We start from the raw sequence: 14,285 nt of genomic DNA, 5'->3' as shown, positions 1-14,285 counted from the left end.
ATAAGGATGATTTCAGAAGGGTAGCATTTTGAATGTCACAAGGTTTACAATTTCTTTTTATTCTAGATATCTATTATTTGCATCAATTTAAATGAAATTATGTCAAAAAATATATACCAATCCAGGCATCCAATTTTTGCTTGTATCATCTGTCCTTAATAATAACAATCACCTTAAATTTATAGACAAAGAAAGGTAACCCAATCAATCACCTGATATTGGTAGAAAAAATGTCTTATTTAAGGTAACACTGATAGACTTTTTTTTTTCAAAATCTTGAAAAAAAATCTTAAAAAGTAATACGGTATTATTGATAGAATGTCATATTTGGTAACAACAGTTAGAAAAGTAACGTAGATTGCTGAAATTGGGGAAAGTTTTTTTTTTTTATCAAATGTAAAATTGCATATTTTGACATCTTAATATGCTGTTCCTTTTTATCTAACTCACTAGTCCACGTGGGTCTTCTCCTTTGCCGGTGGACCTTGTCGTCCTCGTTATTGTTGTCTTATAAACTTTTTTTCAACTCTCTTCTTGTTCTCAAAAAAAATGCAAAGCCAAATCTAACCAATCTGGTGCAGTTTGAGTAAAGGAAATTATTCAAGTTTATTCAAATGATTGGCCACACCTTCTATAAAGGGTGGATAATTTCTATAGAATCAAAATTTAGAGATTCAGTATAAAATCCCCGTGTGAAGAAGAACTGGGTCAAAAAGTTTAAACTTTTGTGAAAGATAATTTATAAAGCAAAGTTTCAAAGATGAGCCAATGGTACAATGAAAGATATGAAGATAAAGAACAGTATTCAATATCCAAGTAAGTTTTTCTGATCAAAATGCATCGCCCTGATCGTAAATATTTTACAGTTTTATCTTTTCAGAATCATTGTTTCAATTTTGATCAACCTTGATATATAGTGTCCTTGAATAGAGTTTGTTTAATTGAAAGACAACCTTTAAAAGACGTGTAATTTATATTTAAAGCTGAAAATAGTGTAGGCATACCCAGAAAATTCAATAACTACTGAATAATCAAAATATTATTCTAATGTAATATAATATTAAATTTATATAATATATAATGTTAAAATTGCCTTTGTTTATATTTTATTGCAGTTACGTGTATCTGTGTTTGTATACTGTACAGACCTGTACAACAAAATTGTAAGTTTCTTTGGCATCTTACTTTCCTGCATGGACAATCTACTGTGGATTTTGATAATTTTTCGTAAATTAATTTTTACTATTATAGCAGTGACAAAGTCCTGTATTTATTGTTTCAATAATTAAAAATGGCCACATTCCTTTTACGAATCATGTTTAGCTTTAAGGAACATAGTTTCTATAATATCAAAGGTTGGAATAGGTGCCACTGAAGAGTAAGTGTTAATAAATGTGCTTCTTGACATGACGGACAATAGGGAATCCGTGGACAATCTACGGTGTTAATAATTTCCTCACAATTAGTATGAAATACGATTTTTTTTTAGAATTTAAAATTTTATCAATCAAAGACAATTCTAATCTAAGTGATGTAGAAAGTTTTATCAAGGAATCGTAGCTTTTTGTGATTACAAAATTATGGTTCAAGTTTTAATCAAATTTAACTTAACGAGGCCGAGTCTAAATATTTCTACCCTATGGAATTTTGATAATTTTTCATTAAATAATTTTTACTATTATGCATGTATTTATTGTTTCAAGATTAAAAATCCAATGTTTTCCATCCTGATTTCTTAGGAGGCCATCTGAAAAGTTGTCCAGTTTTACTACTGGACCCTATGGGAATTCGATGAAAATGCCCCGAATTATCACATTTTTTATCAAAATTATGTCCTCTTTTCCAGAAAGATAATTGAAAAGGTCACATAATTGTGAAATTTAAAAAAGGTAAAAAAATAAAAAAAATAATAAAAGATTTTGTCAAAACAGTGGATAGGATGACCTTTGAAACCTGAAATTGGGACAATTTTAATTTTTTAATGTCAAATACCTCTAAACTCCTAATAATTGGCGTGTCACATTTTCAGATAAGTATGCGTTACAGATAATATTAATTTTGTATTCAAATCACAATCAGGCAGGATGGAATTGAAGTTAGAAAAAGTAAAGGGGTGTGAGGAGTTTGTAAAGCACTGGTGGCACAAAAGGAATGGATTCTAACGATTTTGTAGGGTAAAATGAGGTCTACCAAGAATACATAACAACATTTTGTAGACGAAACTGTGATTTACGTTAATTTTGACAATTTTAAGGGGGGCGGGCGCGCATCCCTTAAATGTGCCACTGACAATATTTCTCAAAGGTGTATTGTGGTACATATGACTGCATGAATTAAAAAAAGCTGCGCAAAGTCATGCGCGCTCGAATTAGAAGCGACCTCTTTATATGTATTAAGTCACTTAAGATATGAAAGACTGTCTGCCAAAAATAAAATAAAAACAAAAGAGCAAAAATTTGTGAACTTATCTAGGTGCCGGTACAATCTTTTTGACCCCTGCTAGATAATCAGAGAAATCGTGCTCAAACGCAACTATCTAAATTCTTATTCCATATTCTACAACCCGTTAAGACAAACTAGAAATTGATAAGCGGTGTCTTAAAAATAAGATTTTTTTCACAAAATCTTTCAAAATGAAGACAATTTTAATATTGTGTGCAATCATTAATGGATATCTTGCATTGAAGATAGATGCTGAAACTTCATGGATTGGACAGGTGATAGAGCAAAAGGTTAAGGAATTTGTCATGGTGGCACAAAAGGAATCTGAGGATAAAATTACCAAACTGGAGGAACATATTCGTAAACAGGACAGATACATCAAAGGCCTTAATGAAAAATTGGAAAAACTTGCAAAAAAGCTTTTGGTTGACGAAAGGGATGATGAAGCCAATGGGAATATGGGGACAAGTCCGAACAATACAAAGATTCTGAGTGAAGAAAATCCCAAGGAAAGGCCAGACGTAAGGCGTCTTATTAAACGCCAACCAGGTAAATAAATAGATGTTCTTCTTTCGTTATTTCTATATACACATATCATTGCTCAAGGGCTCTGCTTGCCGAGCATTAGTTTAAAAGCTTCTACCGCCAAGTTATGGCATTTTAATTTGAGTGTAGATATCTCGGGAGGGACATGAAATGAAATGAAAAGCAAATTACATTTTCTTGTAGTGCTTGCGACTGAGATTGCATTTACCGCCCTGTTAAGCAGTTGCATACAACATCCAAGTGTTGGCCACACCTTCATCTTTGACATAGTAAAAACAAACATTGGTCATGTTGGTTCAGGTTATAACAAATATAGTGGACACTTCATGGCACCAGAGGAAGGCATCTATGTGTTCTCATGGACAGTGGTGGCAGATTTTCATAGTTTTGTACGCTCCCAAATAGTCATTAATGGTTGTGAGTTTTCCTATATTATGACGGATTCAGATGAAATCCATGATATCCACAGCGCTTCAGGCCTCATTACTGTTTACCTTAATCACGGAGATGACGTCTACATCCGCACGCATTCAACTATTCCTGGACATGGCAACGTTTGTAGCGGAGGGATATACGGATTTACTTCTTTTTCAGGATGGAAAATTTAATAAAAGTTGTCTATATCTTTATTCATTACCGAAGTGCAATTCAATATGGCAGATACCTTTTACAAGATTTTTATTTTCAATCCGAAAAAATAGTTGTAGTATGTTTTGATTTTTTAAACATGACAATGAAGTGCAATAAAATATGACAAATATCTGTTACGCGATTATATAAGTTGGACTCTCATTGAGGTTGAATGCTTAAATTTATATACATGCTCTTAACATATTTGATAGATAAATTCAGTATATCTGCTTATGAGAACAACACATCAGGATATAACAAATGAAATGTGGAGATAACAAGGGTTATTCGAGCATAAAGGGTTACTCAAAGAAAATCGAATACCATTTCCTTTAATATTCCAAATTATCCTAATTTTTACGTGACAAACCTGTGTATAAAGTCGGTACCCTACTGCTATGTACTCTAAAAGATTTTTTTGTTTATGTCCATCACCGTCCAAAATCTTGTGCGTGAAAAGAAGAAAAAACTTGCTGTGCCATTCAACTCGACATCCAGATATATCGACGACGTTTTGTCAATTAACAATCCATTCTTATGACGATATATCGCTGTGAGCGTGAAATCGAAAATGCTACAGTCTGTCACACCTGTTATACCGGTATATTCTAATGAAATATATGAATTACGAACATTATTCAAGCTCAAAAGTCCAGTAAACATTACAAAATAGGGACAGAGCAAACATCTCCAAAACATCAGAGGAATCAGGTGCCATTGAGAACTGAGAATCCTCTAGTCCCGACTAGTAATACCCGCTGTATACCTCTAGTCATGATCAGGAAATAACGGGAAATTCCGCCAACAAATCAGTGTATACAATGGCCAAACAATTAGTATGAAAACTTCAGTCAGCATTTGGATATTTTACTTGAAAGAAACATTAATTGTAATTTAATAACCAATATGAATTAATTTGAATTTAATTTGTAATTTGAAAACCAATCAACTTGCCTTACTTATGCAGCAGTCATCACCTGCATATGATATTTTTCTCCCTCGGTTGATTAGATACATAAAAGCATGCTCTATGGATGAACGATTTATAAAAAGAGTTGAATTATTGACAAACAAGTTGATGAAACAAGGGAATATTAGCAGACTCGTGTAAGTCATCATGTCGTAAGTTCTGTGGTCGATACGATTATATTTGCCATCAAATACAATTTATCATTTAATCAAATGCCTACTGACATTTGTCAAACTAATTGTAAGGTCATGTTTTACATACAGAATTGCCAACGGAGTTTTTCGTGTTTTCCAGATCATGACAAGAAGCGCACAGAGGCAGTGACCGGTCAACAGGGGATGCTCACTCCTCCATGGCACCCGATCACTACTTGCTGTGCTTCAAATTTGTATTTTTAAAGGGTTTTTGAGATTGAATACTGTTGTGATCTCCATATATTTCATCCAATTGAAAAAAAAAATACTCTAGTATTCCAGTATTCAAAACCTTATTGATGGTACTATTTAAAACGAATAAAACCGTTCTGAAAGACAGTACTAAACATATAAAATCAAACTGTTGAAAGTTTATTGAAAAATGAAACCTATAAAAGTTCTGTATTACATGTCAGCATTAAACGAATCAAAAGAACAAGTCCTTTGTAAGGTTCACAGAAATCAGCAATACAATACATAGATATTATATTCTACCGGCGAGGCAAAACAGATCCCATGCAGAGTTCAGTGGAAATGTACATGCTTACCGAACAGATTTGCACATTTAAACCTGAAAATTTTAAATTCTACAAAGTTAACTTTATACAGTTTTTGGCAAAATTATTTTACAGCCAAATCCTCATCCCATTATCAGAAGAGAGAGCGTCAAGTATGCTACAAAAAGTATTTCACCTGTGATTTTTGAGAATTTTTGATAGTTGGGGATAATTTAAAATTTGGATTTAAACTTTTAATATAATATATATTTACCGTCTCTGTATCTGCAATTTTACGCCCAAAAGATTGGTTGTTTATTGTTTAATGCCGAGTAGGCAATATTTCAGCCATGTTTGAAGTCCAAAAGAAGATTAATCCTCGTATAATATTCAATTTTTCTAACCACAACTTTTCAGTGCACTCTTGGTTATTAATTAATCAAGAACGCATTTCTTTTCTATTTTGTTATTATATCTATTACATGTAAAAAATGTAAATTTTGAAACATCAGCCTCGATATATATAAATCCAAAGTTAAATGAGTCATACTTAGTATATAAGAATCATAACAGCACGTAAGGATAAGGGTTGCTTGAAAAGTTATTTGTAATAGTATAGTTCAATGCTAGAATTCCGGTCAAGGTTTCCGGACTTTCATTTCCACACTCATGATATCCATGAATCCATCCCAGTTCAGTCCATATAAATAATTGGACTGTCCAAACTGTCCGTTCAGGTTTGACCTTTGACACGCGTTGTGCCACCAGCCCCCTCGACTTAGTGTAGCACAGTTCCTCAGGTTCTGCATGTCATTGTCGCGATCTCTGGTCGTGAATTTCATTCCGTCGGCGCATTCTGTACAAGACCCTGTTGATGTTAATGGGTCTCCTGAAAGAGATGATGGTTAAAGACGACATCTGATCTTTATGAGAGGAAAAAGCATACTTGAATGGTTACTCGTGCTGGTATTGTGAATGAAAACATAATAAACCATAATGAATTTAGTACATCCATACAAGAAAAATATAGGATAATTAATGCCTTGAGACTTTAGCTGATTTTTATTGAGTGTCAAATAAATACTGTATTCTCCACCCGTTTTAAATTCGCCCAGTTACAGTTCTGTTCAAGAAATTACATTGTGTGCTTTGGGTTCGTTTCTTTTTAAATTTGCCAACCTGAAATGAGCGAAAATAAAATGGGGCAAAAATTTCCGTGTGAACAGTACTCATTTCTGGACTTGCAGCTGCACCCATTCCCATGTTGTACTTCCTAGGTGACTTGAAATGAGATATGAACTGCGAACAATAGTATTTTTCTCCCGCCTACCTCCAAGTCAATTTTCAAAGTTAAATATTCGTTTAATTTTTCATATTTCTATAGATATTTGTATGGATTTTTATAAAGCATTACTTATTTTGGAAAATAAAGAGAGATAAATCTATAATATTGTTAAAACTTCAACGGAAAACGGAAAATATTTTAACCCCCCCCCCCCCCCCGTGAAACAAAAATTCATTTTTACGTTAAATGGACTGTTATGTTACTAACGTTTTTTGTGTTTCATGGGGGGAACATATGTTTAATGACAAAAAAAAAAAACGACAAAAATGCTTAGGTGATGTACAACTAAAACACAGTATTTTATTATTTTATATATGTTTCATTTATTTGCGTAAATCCTATGAAAAAATATAAGAAACATTTAATCATATCTAAGTATATTTCAAAATATGGTGATGCTTGAAAATCAAATTTCATTGGAGAAAGACCCCCCCCCCCCACCTTATTTCAAGAGCTGGAATTAGAAATACCAGATAGTTCACTATTTAGCAATGGTGTTAAAATAATCTGTATGTATGTTTATTTTCGCTTAATTACGCGAGACAATGTGCCCGCGAAAATATGATTCTCGTGTTTATTAGTAGTCCTATAAATTATATAAAGCAATCACCACGATTCGTGAAAATTTTGTCTCGCTCATAAAGAGGCAATCACAATATCGCGAAAATAAGGTGTCGCGAAAATTTATTGATGTACAGTACGTTACACTGTTCGTGTACATGTAATATGTTCTTTAGAATAACTAATTACCAAATAAAGTATACATGTAATTTTAAAAATGATTGAAATCTGTTATGTATTCTCAAAAAAGGTCAGAAAAGAAGATAATACCTGCATGTTGCGAAGACAAAAGCTTTTTCCTGGTACTGCAGACAAAAATAATGGGATAAGACCCAAACATTCTGATGGAAGTATTAATATTTAATAATCACTTTATAGACAGACTAACCTCTGTTTCCTACATAGTTTGAGGTATGGAGACGATAGTCCTGACTGGCGTCATCCACAGAGAATGTATACTCGGCAATACCCACGTGACCTGAACTTGCAACCATTTCAATGCGTAGATGAATGTGTTCGTAAAGAGATGTCAGCTCGTGTATGTATTGGTTGCCTATGATTAAGTGGTATATATATATATATATATATATATATATATATATATATATATATATATATATATATATATATATATATATATATATATATATGAGTATACAAGACATGGTTTAAAGGTTGATAAAACATGCGATAATAATAATTATACTACGAATTTATGAATTTAAGAAAATATATCAGCTTTAAGTCGGTCACTTTTATTTTCGAAAATTTTATTTTGATATTTAGTCATAAGAGACAGACCAATCCAAAATTCCGATGTCAAAGTCCCGAAACCATTTTCGTAGTCAATCCAGTCTTTATCAAAGCTTTGTCCTCCGTTTAAGAATCTTCTTTGTATAACCTAGAAAGACCCAGGCAATAAATCTATTTATCAATTTCTTTTTTTGGCGAAGATTGAAAATCATCTTAATGAATCGTGAATTTGTGACACAAGAGATACATTTTCAACTCGGCGTGTTCCTGTTCAAGACAATGATCGCTGATACTTATGTACATTTGATTGTAATTGTTGTCTCACTTACCCTCCATTTGTTCAAGACAATGATCGTTGATACTTATGTACATTTAATTGTAATTGTTGTCTCACTTACCGTCCATTTGTGATTTTGTACCGCGTCCAGAATACAAAGAACAAATTTATTATTGCTCAAAATGAACTTTCTTTCACCAGACACCGAAGTCCCCGCCACAGTTAATGCGCAATCACACTCAAAACAAGCAGCTGTTGTCGTCTGTGATGTTGTGGTAACCTCTGCGGTGTTGTCAGTTACGTTAATTTCTGAACCTGCTGTGGTTGCTGAGTCAAGTAATTCTGATGTTGTGGTTGTTGCTGAATCTTTTGCTGATGTTGAGTCAGTTAATTCTATTGTTGTTGTTGATGAATCTTTAAAGGTTGTTGAGTCGGATAATTCTGATGTTGAGATTGATGTTATATTATTTGTCTGTGTTGTTGAGTCGGATTCTGATGTCGTTACTGCATCCCCTGTAGTAGAACCTGAAAATGTTGTATTTATTGATCAATTCGATAATTTTTTTTAGATTGCCTTGTCAATTGATAGAAAAAATTGAATCAAAAAATTTAATTATTATAATAATAAGGTATGACCTCTCAATATTTTCTAGAATTACATGTACTCCTCACAAAAAAGTTATTAGTACGATCACATTTGATAGCATGAAATTTATGGCGATAACTAACAGTATTCAAGATCACAAGCCCATAAAACAATACAAAATAGGATCAGAGAAAACGTGGACCTAAACATCAGTGGTGCGATCAGGTGCCATGGAGGAGTGAGAATCCCCTGTCGTACACCAGCAGTGTACTCCTTGTAATGATTGGGATGTAACGATAAAATAAGTCGACAATTCAGTGTGTAAAATAATGGCTTAACATTTAGTTTGCAAAACGTCAGTCAGCATTTGTTTCAATGATAAATTGTATTTGCTGACAAGGTCATTATATTGACCGTAGAATTTACGAAATGATGACTTTAAACGAGACTGCTGATATTCTTGTTTCATCGACTCGTTTGACGAGTTGTCAATAATTTACCTGGTTTTAAAAATTGTATTCTCTTGCGTATCGAATCAATTGAATCAATTATAAACCCCATATGCAGGTGATGAAGGTTTATTGCTGCATATGTAAGGGAAGTTGACGATTGAAAAATTAAAGTCATCACTTTTATCATAGAGCTTGTTTGTTACATTACCATTAACGTCTTTTTCAAGTAAAATATCCAAATATGAAACAGAAGTGTCAGACTCTGTGGTATCTTTTTATCTCAAGCTTACCAGGATATATCGTATCGTCATAGGAAAAGAAAAAAAACATTAAGTGACAATACGTCCTCAATGTTTTTAATTGTCGAGTTGAAAGCCACGGCAAGTGTTTTCTTCTTTTCAAGTGAAACGTACGAACAAATTGTTCTTCATATGAATACAAATACTAGTATAGGTCTGCTAAAAACAATCCATGGGAATTCCAATAGATTGTTGGAAGACTTGGTCTCCAAAAACCACATAGATATTGTCAATCAGAAACTCAAGCATCTTTTTAATGTCAACCTCAGAGTACATGTGTTTACAATCAGAAAGTTTTATATTCAAAATAATTTTGTAAATGACAAGGTAATTAAATTTACGACTTCCTTTTTTAATGCAAAAGCAGCAGTCAATGATATCGAAAAGAATGGACGTTAATTTTACGTGGGGAATGGTTGTGTAAGAATGGACGTTAATTTTATATAAAGATATACAAAAATGATCAAGTTTTAAAACTAAAATTAAATTTATTTTGCCAAATGATAGTTGACAGCTTTAAAAGATATCATAAATATGGGCTGGGTGGTTGTGGCCATTTTCATACTATTTTGATCTCCATATAAAGATATACAAAAATGATCAAGTTTAAAACTAAAATTAAATTTATTTTGCCAAATGATAGTTGACAGCTTTAAAAGATATCATAAATATGGGCTGGGTGGTTGTGGCCATTTTCATACTATTTTGATCTCCATATAAAGATATACAAAAACGTTATATTAAATTTATTTTGCTGGTGGTTAATTTGAATTAAGTTATATCTGGTCGTTAATTTGTTGACCGCCAACCTCCCTACAATTCATCTAGGGCTCACAAAGGGTATTATTCTAATTAATTGAAAGACAAGGAATGTTTTTACCTCTTTGGCGCCTAATCCTACCTGAAATTTTCAGGTTTTTTGCACTTTGTATTTCTTGTAGTTACCATCAGCAACTTATTGTCATCATCACTACATCGTATTTATATTTGGTCATTTTTGAATGTATATATAATCAAGAATCGAATAAAAATCTTGTTTTTCGGTTATTCTAATGTCAAATTATTTTTCGTCTCTCGCACTGAAGTAAGTGAGGGAATATGTCCTTTGACAGATTTATCTAATATTACCTTTTTTTCTGTTGCAATTATTGTAATAAACCAACCATGTATTGAAAAAGAGATTAAATTGAAATGTTAATATTAATACCATGAGTATTCACAAAAGACAACTGAAAATCGGTTTTCTTAATGTATTATTTTCGAAATATACCAGCAAGACAAAATTCAAGTTATATAGAACGAGATAATCCCTGTTATTTTTTTCTTTCAAGCGAATGGAAATAAAATTTTCCAAGAAAACAGCAAGACGTCAAAATCCCATTGAATCGGATTGTAAAGAAATATTCGATCTATAGACTGATAATATTAAAACTTAAGCTATAGAAAGATTCCCTGTCAGTCCGTCTGTATTATCACATCTTCGCTAGCCCCATAAATGGGGAGCGGAGTGGACCGAAAACCCTTGGCTAGCGAAGATGGTATTATCAATATTGTGCAGATTTAAAGAATTTCATCATAAACGAAAGAATCTCATAATAATTATATTTTATGCATATAAAAATCTTTCTGAAAAATCTTAATAAAAACATGAACTATGAACTACAGATTTTGAAACCACTTCTTGATTTCATCTTCGATAAGCTAAACACCAATTTTTATGCTATATGACCTTTACTGTGATTCAGGTCTCTCACTGAAATAAAGTTAATTATGTTGATAATGTTGACCTAGGCCCTGCCCCAAACTTCAATGGGCGTAAAACTCTGCTGTGTCTATGAATTAATCCTTACTCTCCTCTTCAAATAAAGGTAATAGAACTATATTATCTACTTACTACACACTACTTTATAATTAATATACAGATCTGTGTCTGTCTAACATACATAAGGTGAAAAGGGAATGGATATGTATACCTATACCTGCTTCATACTTGTATATAATAGTAATGTGTGTACTTCGAAAACTTGTTTAAAATCATTTAGGTCAGTGTCTATCTTATCATCACTTGTCTTTTGAGCTAGAGATTTGTAACAACATTGTCTTCGTTTGTAAGGCTCATTATATAAATTGTATTTTAAATAGAAGATCTTGGATTTAATTCTACAAGTGGTAATCCAACTTATACTCAAAAGTCCCTTTTAAGGAACAAATTCTTCAAAATCATATGTAGTTTTGAATATTTTTAATATCCCAAAGAAACAAAATTAATTTGAACTACCATATTAATATATTGGATTCCAAAACTTCATAAAAATTCTTACAAAGATACATAGCAGGTTCAAGTAAATGTTCAACCAAGCTTCTTTCTTTACTCCTCACTAAGATATATAAACTGTAATGAAGGAGAAACTTCAAGAGCACTGTACAACAATATATTCAAGAAGTGGTGTAAATCAGATATGGATGCTTAAAAAATCCAAGGAACTTTAAGACAATTTAATATCATAAGATTTTACCAAATTCAACAGCTTAAAAACTTACGACTTACACAACCATTCCCCACGATAAATTAAAGTCAAACTTTTCTACCATCAACTTCCCTTCCTTATGCAGCGATATATCTTCATCACCTGCATATGAGGTTTATATTTCTCAGTTGATTCGATATGCAAAAGCATGATCTACGTATGAACAATTTCTAAAACGAGGTAAATTACTAGCAACAAGTTGATGAATCAAGAATATCAGCAGTCTCGTTTAAAGTCGTCATTTCGTAAATTCTATGGTCAATATAATGACCTTGTCCGCAAATACAATTTATCATTGAGTCAAATGATGACTGACTTTTTCATACTAATTGTTAAGCCATTATTTTACACTCTGAATTGAGGACGGATTTTCCCGTTATTTCCTGATCATGACAAGGCGCACACGGAGGGAGTAACCCGTCGGCAAGGGATTCTCACTCCTCCATGGCACCTGATCCCACCTCTGATAATTTGGAGGTCCGTGTTTGCTTTGCTCCTATTTTGTATTATTTTATGGGCCTGTGATCTTGAATACTGTTCGTTATCGCCATATGTTTCATACCTACCTACTACACACTTGCACCTATCGGTATACTGTAGTTTTAGATCATACTTTACATGTCAATACTAGTTTAGATCTATACACACATTCTTGTCTATTGGAATAATTTTATATCATACTTTACCTCTTTTAAAATACTGATATAGATCTGTGCGTACCTACTTCGCCACAATTGTTTTGCAACGTATCCCAGTATCTTTCTCTGCAGGAATTGTTCTGAAAGTATACAAAATTGACGTGGATAGTGTATGATTCCCTTTTGTTTGTTTTAACTTTTTACGTTCTGTTTTGCTTTTTTGTGGTTTTGTTTTGCTCTATTGTTTAATTTTTAAATAAAATTACTGCACAAACTTTTTAATCAAGAAAACTACAACACAATTTAAAGTAAAGTAAGTCAAGAATGTTACTTATTATCTATAAAGAAATTGTAGAAAAGAGAAATATTCTTTAGCACATATACTAGTTATATCGAAAACCTACTCGTTGGAAATGAAATGTGGAGATACTAGTAACAAATAGCGATGACAATCGAAATTTCAGTAAACAGTACAAATCGTGAGGATCGAGACCAAACCAGCCTTCCAAGTTTTAAGTACATGTAGTATCAGGTGCCATGAGGGTGGGAGCCTCCCCCTGTCGACCAGTCGCCTCTGACATGTGCGCCTTGTCATCATTTAAAGACAAACGAAAAACAAAACACGTAGTCTATTCAGTAAGCGAATAATGGCCCCATAATTTGTGTAAAAAATGTCAGTCAACATTCAACCCAAAAGTAGATTTTTTCTGTAAATAATGTCATTTTAGGGTGAAATTCGCGGAATATGATTTTGTTGATTTTAAAGAAACTTGTGTCGACTTGGAAACGTTCGCTCTTGCAAATCATCCGGAATGCTTCAAATTATGATTATGGTATAGTGCGACAAAATAAGGCATATTAATTGAAAAAAATTAAATTGCATGATCACAAATATCGTAATGTTTCATTGTTTGTTTGTCTTTTTTCCAAAAATATAAAACACATACCAGTATATCGGTTATTCGTAGTGTTTTTTTAAATTTATTTCGAGTTCAATTGAAAATATCATAACAAAATAAACGAAAAAACTTTTTTTATTATTATTGAAGAATAAAACGTCGTTAATTGAAGTCAAGATCAACAATTAGTGATGAATCAGTTATTTTTGTAAGTAAACATTTCTTACCATGAGATATCTCCGACAGGTGCTCTCTGGGGAAGCCAAATACGTCCCTGGGTACTCTGTGGTTATTCTACATATCTGTTTACTGGTGCACATTTCTATAGCAATGCAGTCTAAATCCTCCAAACACTGGGCCGCACAATCTTGTTTTGATCTTGTATATGTTTGGAATTTTACGTGAGCGGAATTATTGTAAGGTATTTTGCCGAAAAAGGTAAAATGGGTAAACCTTGTGTCCCCAAATACGACAGGAAATGAAGTAATAAAAACAAAAATAATTAAAAATAGTTTCTTCATTCTCAGAAAACAAGAATCGAAATCATTCAATTTCAAACAGAGATACAAATGTTACATTTACAAAATAGAAATCCAATATCTACAGAAGACACCCTCCAAAGTAATATTAACCAATGATTTAAATGCACGTAAATGCATTACATTTCT

The 14,285-nt window shown here is 32.5% G+C and overlaps 2 protein-coding genes across 2 annotated transcripts; one reads left to right on the top strand and one right to left on the bottom strand.

Moving 5' to 3' along the window:
- Nucleotides 1-2,604: 2,604 nt before the first annotated feature.
- LOC134250866 (uncharacterized) lies at nucleotides 2,605-3,596 on the top strand. Its single transcript, XM_062733211.1, has 2 exons — nucleotides 2,605-2,991; nucleotides 3,172-3,596. Exons 1-2 carry the CDS (start codon nucleotides 2,634-2,636, stop codon nucleotides 3,594-3,596), a joined length of 783 nt encoding a protein of 260 aa, XP_062589195.1. The 5' UTR covers nucleotides 2,605-2,633.
- A 2,262-nt stretch (nucleotides 3,597-5,858) lies between these two features.
- Nucleotides 5,859-13,299, bottom strand: LOC134250864 (angiopoietin-related protein 7-like). The gene is made up of 5 exons (XM_062733210.1): nucleotides 13,239-13,299; nucleotides 8,337-8,740; nucleotides 7,987-8,086; nucleotides 7,574-7,738; nucleotides 5,859-6,168 (listed from the first exon to the last, which is right to left on the bottom strand). Exons 1-5 carry the CDS (start codon nucleotides 13,297-13,299, stop codon nucleotides 5,918-5,920), a joined length of 981 nt encoding a protein of 326 aa, XP_062589194.1. The 3' UTR covers nucleotides 5,859-5,917.
- Between the last annotated feature and the right edge of the window lie 986 nt (nucleotides 13,300-14,285).

This window comes from Saccostrea cucullata, unplaced genomic scaffold (assembly GCF_032062105.1).
Source record: "Saccostrea cucullata isolate Sc308-1 unplaced genomic scaffold, CSIRO_AGI_Scuc_v1 ctg15, whole genome shotgun sequence".
In the NCBI taxonomy this organism is placed as follows: Eukaryota; Metazoa; Mollusca; class Bivalvia; order Ostreida; family Ostreidae; genus Saccostrea; species Saccostrea cuccullata.
The sequence above is the reverse complement of the archived record's forward strand: the minus strand, read 5'-3'. Positions and strand labels throughout refer to the sequence as shown.

Coding starts and splice junctions, on each gene's coding strand:
- LOC134250866 (XM_062733211.1), top strand. CDS start 2,634: ATGAAGACAATTTTAATATTGTGTGCAATCATTAATGGATATCTTGCA. Junction 2,992..3,171: donor TCTTATTAAACGCCAACCAG/GTAAATAAATAG, acceptor ATTTTCTTGTAG/TGCTTGCGACTGAGATTGCA.
- LOC134250864 (XM_062733210.1), bottom strand. CDS start 13,299: ATGTCAGAGGCGACTGGTCGACAGGGGGAGGCTCCCACCCTCATGGCA. Junction 8,087..8,336: donor TACAAAATCACAAATGGACG/GTAAGTGAGACA, acceptor GGGTCTTTCTAG/GTTATACAAAGAAGATTCTT. Junction 6,169..7,573: donor AAACTATGTAGGAAACAGAG/GTTAGTCTGTCT, acceptor CATCTCTTTCAG/GAGACCCATTAACATCAACA.